Here is a 17,985-nt window from a genome sequence, read left to right as displayed (position 1 = left end):
AATGAAAATTTAAAACAATTGCTGTGATAAAATGTTGTACTATTATAATATGTATGAAGTGCTCCTTTCTCCAATGCACAATTTTCCCATTAAATATAGATGGAACAGGAGGCCAGTAGCTAAATTACTTGATTGGTATTCTACTGAAAAGTCTGTAGTCTTAGAAAGTATCAAATGAATACTCCAGGGAATGCTTATGAGTCTTAATCTTGTGTCTGACAATTGCTTGGGTTAAAAATTAATTTTTAAATTAGCTATATTATAATTTTTGCAGTCATTAGCCCATTCTCACAGTACCTGTCAGAGCACTATGATCCTGCAAAATGATGGATGATAGACTGCTCGATGCTGAGTTCATGCACTGAGCCAACCACTGATTGAAAATAAAATGTCTCAATAAGGTCAAAAAGCCTGAGGGCAGTGTATTGTTACAGTAACTTTTTAATTTTCAGCCAGTGGTGAAGTCGGAGGAGTGCTGAACTTTGCTTCCTATGTCATCATGCATCACTTTAGAATGGTATTACTCTCCAAAAAAATTAAATGTGGTAACAGATTAAGGGACTGGTTTACAGTGCATGGCACATGGGATATTCCTAGGTGGATTGCAGTCTAATAGATAAATTTTAATTTTTAACTTTGGTAGCTGCCTGATAGTGAGTTGCAACTCACAAATAAGATTTATAAAAGGCTTCCCATGAGTATTTAAGGTGTAGAAGAGTGCCTCCAGATTTGATAGTTAAATCCATTAAACTCATAATCATGAAGTTACAGTAAAGTATAAACTGATGAGTTTATGCAGTTGATTGGAACTTGGCCTTTTTCTGTTTAAAACTTGTAAGAAATTGTTAACTTTTTTGTGTTTGCAGTGCTTTACAACCAATCTACCAATAGTTGATTTTCGGTGGTGTTACATAAGGGAGTCAAAATCAAGTGTAGCCTTTAGGTGAAGCAGAGTTAGAAGGCAAGGGATAATTGAACCAAGGCATGTAAACATAATTCAGTCTCCATTTTAAAGTCATATATTCTGTTCATATTTTTATATACTTTGAGCTTATATTATTTGTTATCGTTAAATAACAAAACACAGCAGTTTGTAAAGTGAAGTAATAGAATTGGTTAGAGCATGAAAGTTTCTCTGCAGTGCAGGCTGAGGAGCTGGGAGTTGCACAACCGAGGTGGGAGAGAATAATTATAGCATGATAAGTATTCATTAGAAACGTGGACATAGGAATTTATAATGGAGAAAGCTAACAGGAAATGTACGCAGATGTGCGATTTTTAATATAGATATATATATATCGTCGTGTGATGTGTGCGTCGATGATTCTCCTCTCACTGAAACGATATAGAGTATAAATATATGAACCGGCATTAAGAAGGAACCCATATCCATTGGGCTTTCTCCCAAACTGCGTGCAATCCCTAGCCATTTTTCATAGTTGTAATAAATATTAATATAAAAGTAATATCAGTTATGGGGAAATCAAAACTTGCCTGGCTGCCAAAATATGTATTTTATTACTTAATTGGGGTTCATGATTTCCGAGAACAAGCCCAACCCTCAGGCAATGTGCTGAGCGATTGATTATTTTACTGATTCTGAGCCCTCCCGCTCCATTCTGTAACAGTCTAACTGGCTGTGGCAATCACAGTGGCGTTAATTCAACAAATTTGATCTCATCATTGATTTTAAAGGGGGCGGTGCTTTGAAAATTAGCTGTTCAACTTTTTCAGAAAATTACAGTGTGAGAGCATAATGGCAGAAGTCACTCACGCTATAAATTCCTGGAATTTCTGCATCATAATGGTGTACATGAGTGCTGTTATTTCTTATCCAGATAAAGTAAATGATAAAGAAAATATTTTTTATATACAAGACACTATCACGAGTCTGTCATAAACTTGTGCTTTATACCTGCAATTGTCAAAAAACTTGGGTGCTCTTAATTCAGTGTGGAAAGGTACTGCAATGTTTTTAATGGATGGATTCCCAGCAATCTTTCTGGTAGACTGACCACCTTACCTTTCAAGTATATAGATACTTTTACATGTATGGGGGCTTTCGATGGTGATGCACTTTAAATACATGAAAAATTAAGATAGTCAGCAATGCTTGTTGCAGAAATAGATATAGAACTCACTCTACAAATAGAATTATCTGGTGACATGAGTCTTTTACTGGAATTATAAAGATAATGGGGGTAGGAGAGGAGAAAATTATGCAGCCAAGTTTTCTCCAATGCAAGTGTGCAAATTAGGTATAAGATTCTTGGAAAATGTTCTTTCAAAAGTGAATGCAGCACATTTCTAATGCGATCTAGAGGAGTTTAGAAATGGTACTGTCTCTTCAAAATATTCGTAGTAATGTATAATTGTGAAATAAGATTAGACCTCTTTTCCTACCCTTTGTGTTTATCCAAGGATTTTGCATTTTTAAAAAACTATAACCAAATATTGTGGTATTTTTTGACAGTAGTTATGAAAAGTATTGGTTGTTCTGGGTACAAGCGAGATAATGGATGATTTTGGTTATAGAATGTCTCAGTTAACTGCACCCATGAGTTGGTGAGTCGAACTGGCTAATTAGCAATTTGTGGGTATAATTATTTATGGAGTGTATATGATTGTCAATTGATCATAGTTTATAGTTAAATACTGAATAATCTGTACCCTAGTCAAGTAAACCTCTTGCAGTTAGCTTTGTGCAGTAGTCCTGAATTAGGTACTTGTACAATGAAGACTGTTTTGTTTTAGAGCTCTCCAGTACAGACCTAATTCTTTTTTAAGGAACCCCTGACCTGAGCTCACAATATTGAATTATTTATACAGCTGAGAACTATTTAGGGTATATTGCCTAATTATCCATATCTTCTTGCTTTTCACTACAAATTTACCATGAATTTCAAAAACCTATTTTTTTTTTTTAAATTCCCATTGTTGTAGCAATTGTAATAACATTTTATTGGATACGATTTAAGATGGAAAATTGCCAACATTCTTTACTTTTGAAAATGGAAAATAACCATGGAATTGTTTCTAGATTAAATACACTCCCAAAAGTATATTTTGAAGCTGGAAACAGAATATTCTATGCTCTCAGCATTAACATTTATTGTTTGAGAGTCAAGTCTTTTAACAAACTATGGGAATATAGCACAGATCCCCAAAACGAATTACCTCTCAATCCCCCACTGTGATTTAAAATATAATATATCGCAAATAAACACACAAACCAGATTATACATTGACACTATTATTATGTCAGTTAATTTGAATGATTATAGGGGTACAGTAGCATAATGGTTCTGTTAGTGGACTAGTAATCCAGAGGTCTGGGCTAATGATCCAGAGACATGAGTTCAAATCCCATCACGGCAGCTGGGGAATTTACATTCAGTAAATTAAATAAATCTGGAATGTAAAGCGAGTATCGTAATGGTGACCAGGAATCTGCAAATTGTCACAGAAACCCATTTGCTACAATAATGTCCTTTAGGGAAGGAAATCTGCCATCCTTACCTGGTCTGGCATTTCTGTGACTCCAGACCCACAATGTGGGGGGGTTGACTCTGACCTGCCCTCTGAAATGGCAGGTCACTACCATCTTCTCGAGCAATTCTGGATGGGCAATAAATGCGCCTTGCCAGCGACGCCCATTAATTTTTTAAAAGATTGCTCTCATTGTTATAATAGTGAAATCCAGTTTTGGTCTTTGCATAATTGGCAGGTGGATTGCTGGAAAATGTAATATCATATAAATTTTTGTCAGTGTGACTGCTGGGCGTTGGAGTTAAGAATAAGAAGAAAAGGTGATCTTATCGAAACATATAAGATAATGAGAGGACTGGAAAAGATGGATGCAGAGAGTATATTTCCACTCATAGGGGAAATTAAAACTAGGGGACATAATCTCAGAATAAAACTGAGATGAGGAGGAATTTCTTCTGAGGGTTGTAAATCTATGGAATTCTCTGCCCCAGAGAACTGTGGAGGCTGGGTCATTGAATATATTTAAGGCAGAGATCGACAGATTTTTGAGCAATAAGGGAATAATGGGTTATGAGGAGCGGGCAGGGAAGTGGAACTGAGTCCATGATCAGTTCAGCCATGATCTTATTAAATGGCGGAGTGGGCTTGAGGGGTCAAATAACCTACTCCTGTTCCTATTTCTTGTGTTGTTATGGAACATCGTGGCCCCCCCAACCTGTGAGAGAACACCTCCACAGGTCGGGGACATAAAAGAGCTGGAGCGACATACCACTACAACTTCCAGCGTGAGCTGCTACAAGTGTGCGACGATTTTGAGGTAGATGACTGGGTGACGTCATCAAAACCCAGGAACGTGGACAGGAACCTCGGCGGGGCCCTAGTACAGCAGAGGAACGGGAAGGTCCAGGCGATGAGCGGCGAGAGCTCGTGGCTGAGATTCGGCGAGTGATCGTGGCGGAGGTTCGGCGAATGTTTGATGCGGAGGTGCGGTGAGAGATCGTGGCAGAGGTGTGGTGAATGTTCGTGGCGGAGGAGCAGCGAGAGATCATGGCAGAGGTGCGGCAAATGAGGGTACAAGGCCAGAAGAGCCGAGGGCCCAGGGGCAGCACGGGCCAGCCCACACTGTGATATGTGTGCGCACTAGGTCCATGCAGCAGAGCAGGTCTCCAGTCGTCCTGGTGTTAACCCTTGCCACTGGATTAAGGCCTATCTCTATCAAGCCCATGTGGTGGCTGATGTGCAACGGTCACCACACATGAAAAAAATCCATGCACAGGCATCTTTCACCCCCTCAATTGGAGTTCAGGTCTGGAACATTTGGTCCTTCATTGAAACATCTGTGAATTCATGTGGGAGCAAGTCATCCTCATTCGAGGGACCACCTATGATGACATACCAAAATCATTTTAACCAAGTGATATAATTACAGATCACAATTCCAGTTGCAAATGATTGGCAGATGTGTTTTCTAATCAATCATGCATGTTCCTAAAGCATAATTTTAGTTATGTTGTTGCTAAAGGCAGAGGAAAAAAGCTCAAGAACTGTTAGCCTAGATTTTCTGATTGATGTTCTAACAGATTGAAATGGCATTGATCAGAAAAGTTAGGCTCATGTGTTTCGGAGTAGGTCTTTACAATGGTAAAAATAGGACATAATTCAGATTTTAAAAACTTGTGGTTTGTTATAAATTGCTGCCTTTTAGATTGACTAGTAACCAATGTGTTACATCACGAACCAAGTAGTTGGAGCTTCTGCAATGGCTCCCCACATGTGGTAATGTAATTGCGTCTGGGTAACACAGCACTTCCTTCAGGGGAAGGGATAGAAGAGCAAACTGAAGGGCAAGTTGATCAGCCCTGCTGTCCTGCAAGTAGAATGAAGAGGTCGGACAACAAGTTATTTTGCAAGGGGAAAGTTGACTTGTGCCTCTATGCTACTGCCCAGATGGGGACAGCCAGGGGCTCTGCACTCAGTCAGATGTTTGCATGGAGTACTGATTATTTTATTACATATTATTAAGACATTAGTTTGGCCCCAGCTGATGTATTTTGTCCAATTCTGGGCAGCACATTTTTAGGAAGGATGTGAAGGCTTTGGAGAGGGTATAAAAGAGATTTACGAGAATAGTTCCAGCAATGAGGGATTACAGTTATGTGGATAGATTAGAGAAGCTGGGGCTGATCTACTTAAAGCAGAGAAGGCTAAGAGGAGATTGGACAGAGGTCTTTAAAATCATGAAGGGTTTAGATAGAATAAATAAAAAGAAACTTTCCAGTGGCTGGAGGTTCGATAAGCAGAGGGCACAGATTTAAAGTGATTGGGAAAAGAACCAGAGGTGATGTGAGGAAAAACTTTTTATGCAATGAATAGTTAGGATTTGGAATGCACTGCCCGATAGGGTGATGGATGCACATTCAATAGTAGCCTTCAAAAGGGAATGAATAAATACTTGAAGGAGAAAAAATTGCAGGAATATGGGGAAAAAGTGGAGGAGTGAGACTAACTGGATTGTTCTCCGAAAGAGCCTGCGCAGAATTGACGGGGCACATGTGCTGTACTATTCTATGATTTTGTTCAATCTGTCAGTGAAATTTCTAATATTGAGGAAAATTGATGGAATAGTTATCTCTTTTTAATCATTAGCTATTGAAGTGTGATACAGTAGGCAATCTGAGTTTTTTAAAGATTTCCAGCTGGTCTTTCTGTGATGTCAAACTTCAGATTTATGCAAACTTTATATCATTAGAGTGCACATTTACCAATAGTTTGTTACACAAAATAATTGGGACATTCCGAAAAAGGGCATGTTGTGTTTGATTTCTGAGGGTAGGATTTTTGTGTATCTTACTGAACTTTGTTTCTTTATTTATCTACAGGAATGGTTTGCAGTATACGTGGAGCTTAATCAGCAGATTGCAGCACTGTTAAATGCAGGGGATGAAGAGGATTTGCTTGAACTAAAGGCACTACAACAACAGCTAAGTGATGTATGCTATCGACAGGCCAGCCAATTGGAATTCAGGCAGAATGTGCTACAGACAGCACTTGAATTCCATGGTATTGCTCAGGATGTAAGCTGCTTGTTAATAAAAACATTTTACACATTTTGGGAACTGATATCAATTAAGTAACGGTTCAATAATTACCTGTTTTTGATATAACTGAGAGGCAATTAATTATATTGTTTTATCTAATGTGGAGATGGACAAAAAGCTTCTGACTAACGACAGAAAGAAAGACTTATATTTATACAGCGCCTTTCATGACCACCGGACTTCTCGAAACACTTTACAGCCAATTAAGTACCTTTGGAGAGTAGTCACTGTTGTAATGTGGGAAACACAGCAGCCAATTTGCGCACAGCAAGCTCCCACAAACAGCAATATGATAATGACCAGATAAACTCTTTTTGCTATGTTGATTGAGGGATAAATATTGACCATGACACCGGGCATAACTCCCCCGCTCTTCTTCAGAATAGTGCCACGGGATCTTTTACGTCCACCTGAGAGAGCAGACGGAGCATCGGTTTAACGTCTCATTTGAAAGACGGCACCTCCGACAGTGCAGCACTCCCTTAGCACTGCACTGGAGTGTCAGCCAAGATTTATGTGCTCAAGTCCCTGGAGTGGAATTTGAATGCACAACCTTCTGACTCAGAGGCAAGTGTGCTACCCACTGAGCCACTGCTGACAGAGGATATAATGGGGAGAGGGTGATGCCGTAACGTAGCAAAGTCAAGGTTCAGTTGATTAGTTCTGTATTTAACAGAAATGCGCTTGTCTGAGGTGGAAGAAAGAGAAAACATAAGCTGCAAAATAAATACATTTTCTCATTCCCCTTTCTCCAATTACCCCCTCTTGGTAGGAGCCTCCACAACACATCCTACAATAGCTGGGGAGGATAATAACAACAGCAACAACAACTTGTATTTATATAGCGCATTTAACGTAGTGAAACGTCCCAAGGTGCTTCACGGGAGTATTATGATAAAAAATTTGACACCAAGCCTTATAAGTGTAAATTTGCACAGGAGCTTGGTCACAGAGGTATGTTTTAAGGAGCGTCTTGAAGGAGGAAAGAGAGGTAGAGAGATGGTGAGGTTCAGATAGGGAGTTCCAGAGCTTAGGGCCTCGGCAACAGAAGGCACAGCCATCAATGGGTTGAGCGATTATAATCAGAGATGCTCAAGAGGGCAGAATTAGAGGAGCGCAGACATCTCGGGGGGGTGGGGGGGGGGGAGGGCTGGAGGATATTACAAAGATAGGGAGGAGCAAGGTCATGGAGGGATTTGAAAATAAGGTTGAGAATTTTGAAATCGAGGCGTTGCTTAACCGGAAGCCAATGTAGGTCAGCAAGCACAGGGGTGATGGGTGAGTGGGACTTGGTGTGCGGGTTAGGATATGGGCAGCCGACTTTTGGATCACCTCTAGTTTACGTAGGGTAGAATGTGAGAGGCCATCCAGAAGTGCGTTGGAATAGTCAAGTCTAGAGGAAACAAAGGCATGGATGAGGGCTTCAGCAACGCATAAGCTGAGGCAAAGATGGAGATGGGTGATGTTATGGAGGTGGAAATAGGCAGTCTTAGTTATCCTGTGAATGTAATTTCAGGGTCAAATGTGACACTCCCAAGGTTGTGAATAGTCTGGTTCAGCCTCAGACAAAAGTTGGGGAGAGGGATGGAGTCAGTGACTATGGAACTCAGTTTGTGAAGGGGACCGGAAGCAATGGCTTCGGTCTTCCTAATATTCAATTGGAGAAAATTTTTGCTCATCCAGAACTGGGTGTCCGACAAGCAGTCTGACAATTTAGAAACCGTGGAGAAGTTAAGAGAAGTGGTAGTGAGGTAGAGCTGGGTGTCATCAGCGTACATGTGGAAACTGATGCTGTGTTTTTGGATGATGTCAGCAAGGGACAACATGTAGATGAGAAATGGAAGGAGCCGAGGATAGTTCTTTGGGGGACACTAGAGGTAACGATGTGGGGGCAGGAAGAGAAGCCATTTCAGGTGCTTCTCTGGCTACGATTAGATAGAGAATGGAACCAGGCCGAGTGCAGTCCCACCCAACTGGACGACGGTGAGAGGCATTGGAAAAGGATATAGTGATCAATCGTGTCAAAGGCTGCAGACAAGTCAAGAAGGACGAGGAGGGATAGTTTGTCTTTGTCACAATCACAAAGGATGTCATTTGTGAATCTGATGAGAGCCGCTTCGGTACTCTGGCAGGCGCGGAAACCAGATTGGAGGGATTCAAACAAGGAATTGCGGGAAAATTGGGCACAAATTTGAGGCAACAACATGTTAAAGGACTTTCGGGAGGAAAGGGAGGTTGGAGATGGGCAGTAGTTTGTAAGGACGGAAGGGTCTAGGGTTGTTTTTTTGAGAGAGGTGATGACGGCAGATTTGAGGGAGAGTGGGAGAGCAACTGAGGAGAGTAAACCATTAATAATGTCAGCTAACATGGGAGCCAGAAAAGAAAGTTGGGTGGTCAGCAGTTTTGGTGGAATAAGGTCAGGTGTGCAGGAAGTGGGTCTCATGGACAGGATGAGCTCGGAGAAGCCACGAGGGGAGGTCGGAGAGAAACTGGAGAAAGATGTGAGGTCAGGGTTCGGGCAGAGGGCTTCCTTCGAGTAAGTTTGGCCCGGTGGGCTAGGGGAAGGAAGGGAAGAGGCAGAGGCGGCCGAGCGAACGGATGGTCTCAATCTTAGAGACAAGGAAGTGCATGAGCTCCTTGCACTTATTGTCGGAGATGAGGGTGGAGACTGGGGAGTGGGGTTTAAAAAAAACTGTTAGCGGTGGAAAATAGAAGCTAATGTTTATCTTTACATTCCAGAATGATAGGTTAGAGATTGTCACTGTCGAGTTGTGAGGAGTTTGCTTTTCTCATTGGAGGTGACCTCAAGGTGTTATGGCACAGTTAGACCCATTTGTAGTTGGTGCTTTCACTGTCTTGGTTTTGCAGCACTAGTTAAGGTTGCCAAACCTCCAGGGTTGTCGTGGAGTCTCTCAGAATTAAAGATTAACCTCCCTGGACACTGAGCATCTCGGGGGAAAAATCATGGGGGCCTTATTTTTTTCGTTTTCATTAAGCACTTTCATTCATTAGTTATAAAAATATTGGCCCTGAATTTGCAGTCGGAGGCTGCCCGCGGGGAAATGCCTCCAGTCCGCAAATAAAATAGCCACGGTACCTGGTGATTCAGGAGGTACAGAGATTCGCGGTCCTGGGGCTCTGCAGGTACTCAGTACACACGAGAAGAGGCCCACGTATCTCAGACGGACGCGGTTCGCAAACGCCCCTGGGATCACGTGGGCTAGCCCAACCAATAAAAGAAAGGAATCACCATTCATGCTTATGGGGATTCCATATGTGCAGAATTCCCATAAGTATGAATGGGAATACCCCCAAAAATACAAATACACATCAAATACATTTTTTAAAAATCACATTTAAAATCAATTAAAATATTTGAAACAAAAATTTTAATTTTTTTAAAAATAAATTTACATGTTTTAAAGGGGCTAAAAATAAACTTGCCTTATTTCCCAGGTTTTTAAATGTATAAATAATGGATAAAATTTAATTTTTCTGTTTTTTAAAAAAAACCTTACACTGGTAAAAGCTGGCTTTATGCATGGATCTGTCACACAAATTTTTGACAGGTCACAAGTTCCGGGTTTTAGCGCCTGCACAGCGCATGCCTAAACGGAGATCCTACGGGCGCGTGCACACCTTGTACATCCCCGTAGGGGCCTCAAATTATGGACCAATGTAGATGGGGGTGGGGTGGGGGGGATGGGGAAAGGCTCTTTGACTAGGCAGGTTGATTCACTGTGCATGCGCCTAAACCTGGAACTTGCAATCTGTCAAAAATTCTTTTGGCAGATCGCATGCATCCCTGGGAGAAAGTCCTCCGCAGGGGGCGAGTTGGGCAATCCTGCCCAGCGAACGTCCTTCAAATTCTTACGCCCAGCCTGCTTTTACCAGCGTAAGAGTTTTAAAAGATAGAAAAATAAAATTTATATTAAAAACCCTGTCTTTTAAGGTAAGTTTATTTTTATCCCATTAAAACATATCTTAAAAAAAAATCAAAAAGATAAACTTTTAAATTTTTGTAAACATTTAATTCAATTCAATTTCAACTAATTGTAAATATGTGATGTTTTTTAAATTTTATTTAATGTGTTTTTGGGGGTAATCCCATTCATAGTTATGGCAGCTCCATACTAACGGAACTCGCCATCACTATCAATGGGAATACTCCATTTTGATGGGTTAGCCCGGCCCACGTGATCCCACTGATGTGTACGAAATGCATACGCTGATGGGTTACATGGGTTTCTGCACCTGGCTGCACCTCTAGGCCCAGGACCAGAAGTTTTCGTACCTCCGGGACCACCAGGTACTTTTGTTAAAAAAAATTGCGGTTGGAGGCATCTGTCCGCGGGAAGCCTTCAACCGCAATTTCAGGGCCATTTTCTTGATTAAGTTTTTACAATCCATTTTATTTCAAGAATTTTTTTACTGTGATTTTTAAAATCTTTTAATTTGGATTGCTGAATATTGTGAGCAATCAATGTCATATATTTGTGCAGACTTGAAAAATTGAGTCATATGAATGGATCTTTCACAGTTGTCCCAGCAACTGGATGGGTTACTTGGGATGCTTTGCGCTGATGTGGCACCAGCTGATGGAACTGCTATTCAGCAAACACTAAAACTTCTGGAAGAGAAACTGAAGAGTGTTGGTAAGTGGAAAAATTGTTTTATCATTTTTTTAAATTAATGAACATATGAATTTTCAGTCAACCTAAATATATTGAGCACTGCAGAAAATGATTTTGTCCATTCACTTAACGTTAATTTGTAAACAGTTTCTTCACTTGTATTAGCTTTATTTAACACTTTGATACTATTTACTTGATCAGACTGACTCTTTGTATGAATTAAGAATTTATTGTTAAACAACTCTTGCATTGAAACTGAACTTTGTTGAAGTACACGAACCCTGTATTAAGAACACTGCTAGCCCAATAAATTTATTTCAGTTTCCCTAAATGTTTATAAGGATTGAATTGTGGAAAGGATCTGCTGTACAAGTTTTGCATGCACAGCAATTGATGCATGCAAGTATGGTGCAGTTAACATAATCTTTATTTTTATGAACTGTAAATAGAAATTCAGGTGGATAATTAATGTAATCTTAAGCCTTACAGCCTTAAAGTATATTCCAACATGTTTGGTTTATGTAAGTATACAAAAGACACAGTTTAGTTTTTGAAATGCCCATTGTTATATGGAAGTATTTAGTCAGTGTGAAGGTGATACCAAGTGGTAAACTCCTGGATGAAATTGCGATTGAGCAAATTCATATCATCATCATAGGCAGTACCTCTGAATCGAGAAAGACTTGCTTCCACTCTTAACATGAGTTTTTAGGTGGCTGTACAGTCCAATACGAGAACCACAGTCTCTGTCACAGGTGGGACAGATAGTCGATGAGGGAAGCGGTGGGTGGGATAGGTTTGCCACACGCTCTTTCCGCTGCCTGCGCTTGATTTCTGCATGCTCTCGGCGACGAGACTCGAGATGCTCAGCGTCCTCCCGGATGCACTTCCTCCACTTAGGGCGGTCTTTCGCCAGGGACTCCCAGGTGTCAGTGGGGATGTTGCACTTTATCAGGGAGGCTTTGAGGGTGTCCTTGTAATGTTTCCGCTGCCCACCTTTGGCTCATTTGCCTTGAAGGAGTTCCAAGTCGAGCACTTGCTTTGAGAGTCTCGTGTCTGGCATGCGAACTATGTGGCCTGCCCAGCGGAGCTGATCATATGTGGTCAGTGCTTCAATGCTGGGGATGTTGGCCTGGACGAGGACGCTAACATTGGTCTGTCTGACCTCCCAGGGGATTTGTGGGATTTGTAGGATCTTGCGGAGACCTCGGTGGTATTTCTCCAGCGACTTGAGGTGTCTACTGTACATGGTCCATGTTTCTGAGCCATACAGGAAGGCGGGTATTACTACAACCCTGTAGACCATGAGCTTGGTGGAAGTTTTGAGGGCCTGGTCTTCAAACACTCTTTTCCTCAGGCGACCAAAGGCTGCATTGGCGCACTGTAGGTGGTATTAGATCTCGTCATCAATGCCTGCTCTTGTTCATAGGAGGCTCGTTAGATCAGGGAAGTGGTCCACGTTGTCCGGGGCCGCACCATGGATCTTGATGACTGGGAGGCAGTGCTGTGCAGCGAGGACAGGCTGGTGGAGGAACTTTGTCTCATTGATGTTTAGCATAAGGCCCATGCTTTCGTACGCCTCAATAAATACGTCGACTATGTCCTGGAATTCAGCCTCAGTATGTGCGTAGACGCAGGCGTCGTCCGCATACTGTAGCTCGACGACAGAGGTTGGGGTGATCTTGGACCTTGGTCTGGAGACGGCGAAGGTTGAACAGGTTCCCACTGGTTCTGTAGTTTAGTTACGCTCCAGCGGGGAACTTGTTGACTGAGGTGGAGCATGGCAACGAGGAAGATTGAGAAGAGGGTTGGGGTGATGCAGCCCTGCTTGACCCCAGTCCGGACGTGGATTGGGTCTGTGATGGATCCATTGGTAAGGATCACGGCCTGCATGTCGTCGTGGAGCAGGCGGAAGATGGTGACATACTTTTGGGGGCATCCGAAATGGAGGAAGATGCCCTCCCACAACATGCTACCCGCCACCACCTCAGTAAGACTCCATCACTGCACTAGGTAGAAAAAGCCATAAGACAGCTTAAAAACAACAAGGCTACGGGTGCAGATGGAATCCCTGCTGAGCCCCTGAAGTATGGCGGAGAGGCACTGTTGGTGCGAATACATGACCTAATCTCTCTCATCTGGAGAGAGGAGAGCATGCCGGGAGATCCCAGAGATGCAGTAATCGTGACCATCTTTAAAAAAGGGGACAAGTCCGACTGCGGCAACTACAGAGGAATCTCCCTGCTATCAGCCACTGGGAAAGTCGTCGCTAGAGTCCTCCTCAACCGTCTTCTCCCTGTGGCCTCCTTGAGTCGCAGTGCGAATTTCATTCCCTACGGGGCACAACGGACATGATTTTTGCAGGTCAACAGCTGCAGGAAAAATATAGGGAACAGCCAGCTCATAACTGAAGTGATGTATCATGTGCCTCACACCAGGTTATGATTAAGTTTTAATTCATAATTTATACTGGTAAACCCAGCATCTTGTGTGCAGAAAAGTAATACTGCAGTACAGTGGAAATTATTTTCTGCAAAACAATATCGTTTTTTTAAACCATTAACAACTTGAATTTGTAGGTAGAGAATGAGATACAAAAAGTACTTCACAGTTTATTCCTTCCATCTGTAATGGATGCTTAAGCTGTTCTCGTGGTTAATGCGGAGTAAATTATTATGTTATAGTTGATTGAAAAGATTGAGTGCATGAAGAGATTGTCATAGGGGATTAGCAATTCACTTCATCTTTCCTCAGTTAGTCATTCGGTCTCTTGTGTATTTACAAATAAAACTGTTTTGGGTTTTTATTCCAATCATGATAGCAACTTATTTGCATGGTTTTTGGTTATATTATAATGTTCAACAAATATGTGAGGATATATTCACTACCATGAATTGAATAAAGGATTTTAAATATAATAAGCTTTATAGGTACCAATATTGTATGACTCAATCAATGCATCGTAATGTTATATTTATTACAGGAAACTTTTTATAATGCATTAGTACAAAAAAAGGTAAAATAAACTAATTTAAAAGCTCTTTGTCTAAATGCACATAATATTCATAACAAAATAGATGAGTTGACGGCACAAATAGATAAAATGGGTATGATCTGATAGCCATTACAGAAACGTCGTTGCAAAGCGACCAGGACTGGGAACTAAATATTCAGAGGTATTTGACAATTCGGAAGGGCAGACAGAAGGGAAAATGAGGTGGGGTAGCACTGTTAATAAAGGATGAGGTCAGTGCGTTAGTGAGAAACAATATTGGCTCAGAGGATCAAGATGTTGAATCAGTTTGGATGGAGCTAAGGAATAATAAAGGGGAAAAGTCGCTGGTGGACATAATCTATAGGCTCCCTAACAGTACATAAGAACATAAGAAATAGAAGCAGGAGCAGGCCATACGGCCCCTCGAGCCTGCTCCGCCATTTAATACGATCATGGCTGATCCGATCATGCACCTAGGTCCACTTCCCTGCCTGCACCCATAACCTCTTAATCCCTTATCGATTAAGAAATAGGAACAGGAGTAGGCCATACTGCCCCTTGAGCCTGCTCCGCCATTCAATAAGATCATTGCTGATCTGATCATGGACTCGGCTCCACTTCCCTGCCCGCTCCCCATAGCCCCTTATCCCCTTATCGTTTAAGAAACTGTCTATCTCTGTCTTAAATGTATTCAATGTCCCAGCTTCCACAGCTCTCTGAGGCAGCGAATTCCACAGATTTACAACCCTCTGAGAGAAGAAATTCCTCCTCATCTCAGTTTTAAATGGGCGGGCCCTTATTCTAAGATTATGCCCCCTAGTTCTAGACTCCCCCATCAGCGGAAACATACTCTCTGCATCCACCTTGTCAAGCTCCCTCATAATCTTATACGTTTCGATAAGATCACCTGAATTCCAAAGAGTAGAGGCCCAACCTACTCAACCTTTCCTCATAAGTCAACCCCCTCATCTCCAGAATCAACCTCGTGAACCTTCTCTGAACTGCCTCCAAAGCAAGTATATCCTTTTTTAAATGTGGAAACCAAAACTGTACGCAGTATTCCAGGTGTGGCCTCACCAATACCCTGTATAACTGTAGCAAGACTTCCCTGCTTTTATACTCCATCCCCTTTGCAATAAAGGCTGAGATTCCATTGGCCTTACTGATCACTTGCTGTACCTGCATACTAACGGTTCGTGTTTCATGCACAAGTTGGGTGCCGCAGGGCTCAGTGCTGGGACCCCAGCTATTTACAATATACATTAATAGAAACATAGAAAATAGGTGCAGGAGTAGACCATTCGGCCCTTCTAGCCTGCACCGCCATTCAATGAGTTCATGGCTGAACATGCAACTTCAGTACCCCATTCCTGCTTTCTCGCCATACCCCTTGATCCCCCTAGTAGTAAGGACTTCATCTAACTCCTTTTTGAATATATTTAGTGAATTGGCCTCAACAACTTTCTGTGGTAGAGAATTCCACAGGCTCACCACTCTCTGGGTGAAGATGTTTCTCCTCATCTCGGTCCTAAATGGCTTACCCCTTATCCTTCGACTGTGACCCCTGGTTCTGGACTTCCCCAACATTGGGAACATTCTTCCTGCATCTAACCTGTCTGAACCCGTCAGAATTTTAAACGTTTCTGAGATCCTCTCTCATTCTTCTGAACTCCAGTGAATACAAGCCCAGTTGATCTGGTCTTTCTTGATCTGTCAGTCCTGCCATCCCGGGAATCAGTCTGGTGAACCTTCGCTGCACTCCCTCAATAGCAAGAATGTCCTTCCTCAAGTTAGGAGACCACAACTGTACACAATACTCCAGGTGTGGCCTCACCAAGGCCCTGTACAACTGTAGTAACACATCCCTGCCCCTGTACTCAAATCCCCTCGCTATGAAGGCCAACATGCCATTTGCCTTCTTGACCGCCTGCTGTACCTGCATACCAACCTTCAATGACTGATGTACCATGACACCCAGGTCTCGTTGCAACTCCCCTTTTCCTAATCTGTCACCATTCAGATAATAGTCTGTCTCTCTGTTTTTACAACCAAAGTGGATAACCTCACATTTATCCACATTATACTTCATCTGCCATGCATTTGCCCACTCACTTAACCTATCCAAATCACTCTGCAGCCTCATAGCATCCTCCTCGCAGCTCACACTGCCACCCAACTTAGTGGCATCTGCAAATTTGGAGATACTACATTTAATCCCCTCGTCTAAATCATTAATGTACAATGTAAACAGCTCGGGCCCCAGCACAGAACCTTGCGTTACCCCACTAGTCACTGCCTGCCATTCTGAAAAGTACCCATTTACTCCTCTTTGCTTCCTGTCTGCCAACCAGTTCTCAATCCACGTCAGCACACTACCCCCAATCCCATGTGCTTTAACTTTGCACATTAATCTCTTTTGTGTGGGACCTTGTCGAAAGCCTTCTGAAAGTCCAAATACACCACATCAACTGGTTCTCCCTTGTCCACTCTACTGGAAACATCCTCAAAAAATTCCAGAAGATTTGTCAAGCATGATTTCCCTTTCACAAATCCATGTTGACTTGGACCTATCATGTCACCTCTTTCCAAATGCGCTGCTATGACATCCTTAATAATTGATTCCATCATTTTAACCACTACCGATGTCAGGCTGACCGGTCTATAATTCCGTTTTCTCTCTCCCTCCTTTTTTAAAAAGTGGGGTTACATTGGCTACCCTCTACTCCACTCCACAGAAACTAATTCAGAGTCTATGGAATGTTGGAAAATGTATCCGCTATTTCCAAGGCCACCTCCTTCAGTACTCTGGGATGCAGTCCATCAAGCCCTGGGTATTTATCGGCCTTCAATCCCATCAATTTCCCCAACACAATTTCTCGACTAATAAGGACTTCCCTCAGTTCCTCCTTCTTACTAGACCTTCTGACCCCTTTTATATCCGGAAGGTTGTTTGTGTCTTCCTTAGTGAATACCGAACCAAAGTACTTGTTCAATTGGTCTGCCATTTCTTTGTTCCCAGTTATGACTTCCCCTGATTCTGACTGTAGGGGACCTACGTTTGTCTTTACTAACCTTTTTCTCTTTACATATCTATAGAAGCTTTTGCAGTCCATTTTAATGTTCCCTGCAAGCTTCCTCTTGTACTCTATTTTCCCTGTCCTAATCAAACCCTTTGTGCTCTTCTGCTGAGTTCTAAATTTCTCCCAGTCCCCAGGTTCGCTGCTATTCTGGCCAATTTGTATGCCACTTCCTTGGCTTTAATACTATCCCTGATTTCCCTTGATAGCCACGGTTGAGCCACCTTCCCTTTTTTATTTTTTTACGCCAGACAGGGATGTACAATTGTTGTAGTTCATACATGCGGTCTCTAAATGTCTGCCATTGCCCATCCACTGTCAACCTCTTAAGTATCATTCGCCAATCCCTGAACTAGCCAATTCACGTCTCATACCTTCAAAGTTACCCTTCTTTAAGTTCTGGACCATGATTTAGATGAGGGCATTGAGTGTAATATCTCCAAGTTTGCAGATGACACTAAGCTGGGTGGCGGTGTGAGCTGTGAGGAGGACGGTAAAAGGCTGCAGGGTGACTTGGACAGGTTAGGTGAGTGAGCAAACGCGTGGCAGATGCAATAGAATATGGATAAATGTGAGGTTATCCACTTTGGTGGCAAAAACACGACGGCAGAATATTACCTGTATTGTGTTTCGAACACAGATGAGACTGCACACAGGGAGGTTAAAGTAACAGTGACCTCAGTCTTTATTAA

The 17,985-nt window shown here is 42.2% G+C and overlaps 1 protein-coding gene across 6 annotated transcripts in view; it reads left to right on the top strand.

The window, feature by feature from the left end:
* Positions 1 to 17,985, top strand: part of sestd1 (SEC14 and spectrin domains 1) — a 241,966-nt gene that overhangs the window by 204,007 nt on the left and 19,974 nt on the right. For all 6 annotated transcript variants that reach the window (XM_070874797.1, XM_070874796.1, XM_070874798.1 and 3 more), the window contains 2 exons: positions 6,369 to 6,563; positions 11,128 to 11,242. In XM_070874797.1, coding sequence (XP_070730898.1) covers positions 6,369 to 6,563; positions 11,128 to 11,242 — 310 coding nt within the window. The remainder of the gene's footprint in view (positions 1 to 6,368; positions 6,564 to 11,127; positions 11,243 to 17,985) is intronic.

Source organism: Pristiophorus japonicus, chromosome 3, assembly GCF_044704955.1.
Source record: "Pristiophorus japonicus isolate sPriJap1 chromosome 3, sPriJap1.hap1, whole genome shotgun sequence".
In the NCBI taxonomy this organism is placed as follows: Eukaryota; Metazoa; Chordata; class Chondrichthyes; family Pristiophoridae; genus Pristiophorus; species Pristiophorus japonicus.
This window is presented reverse-complemented; position numbering and strand designations above follow the sequence as displayed.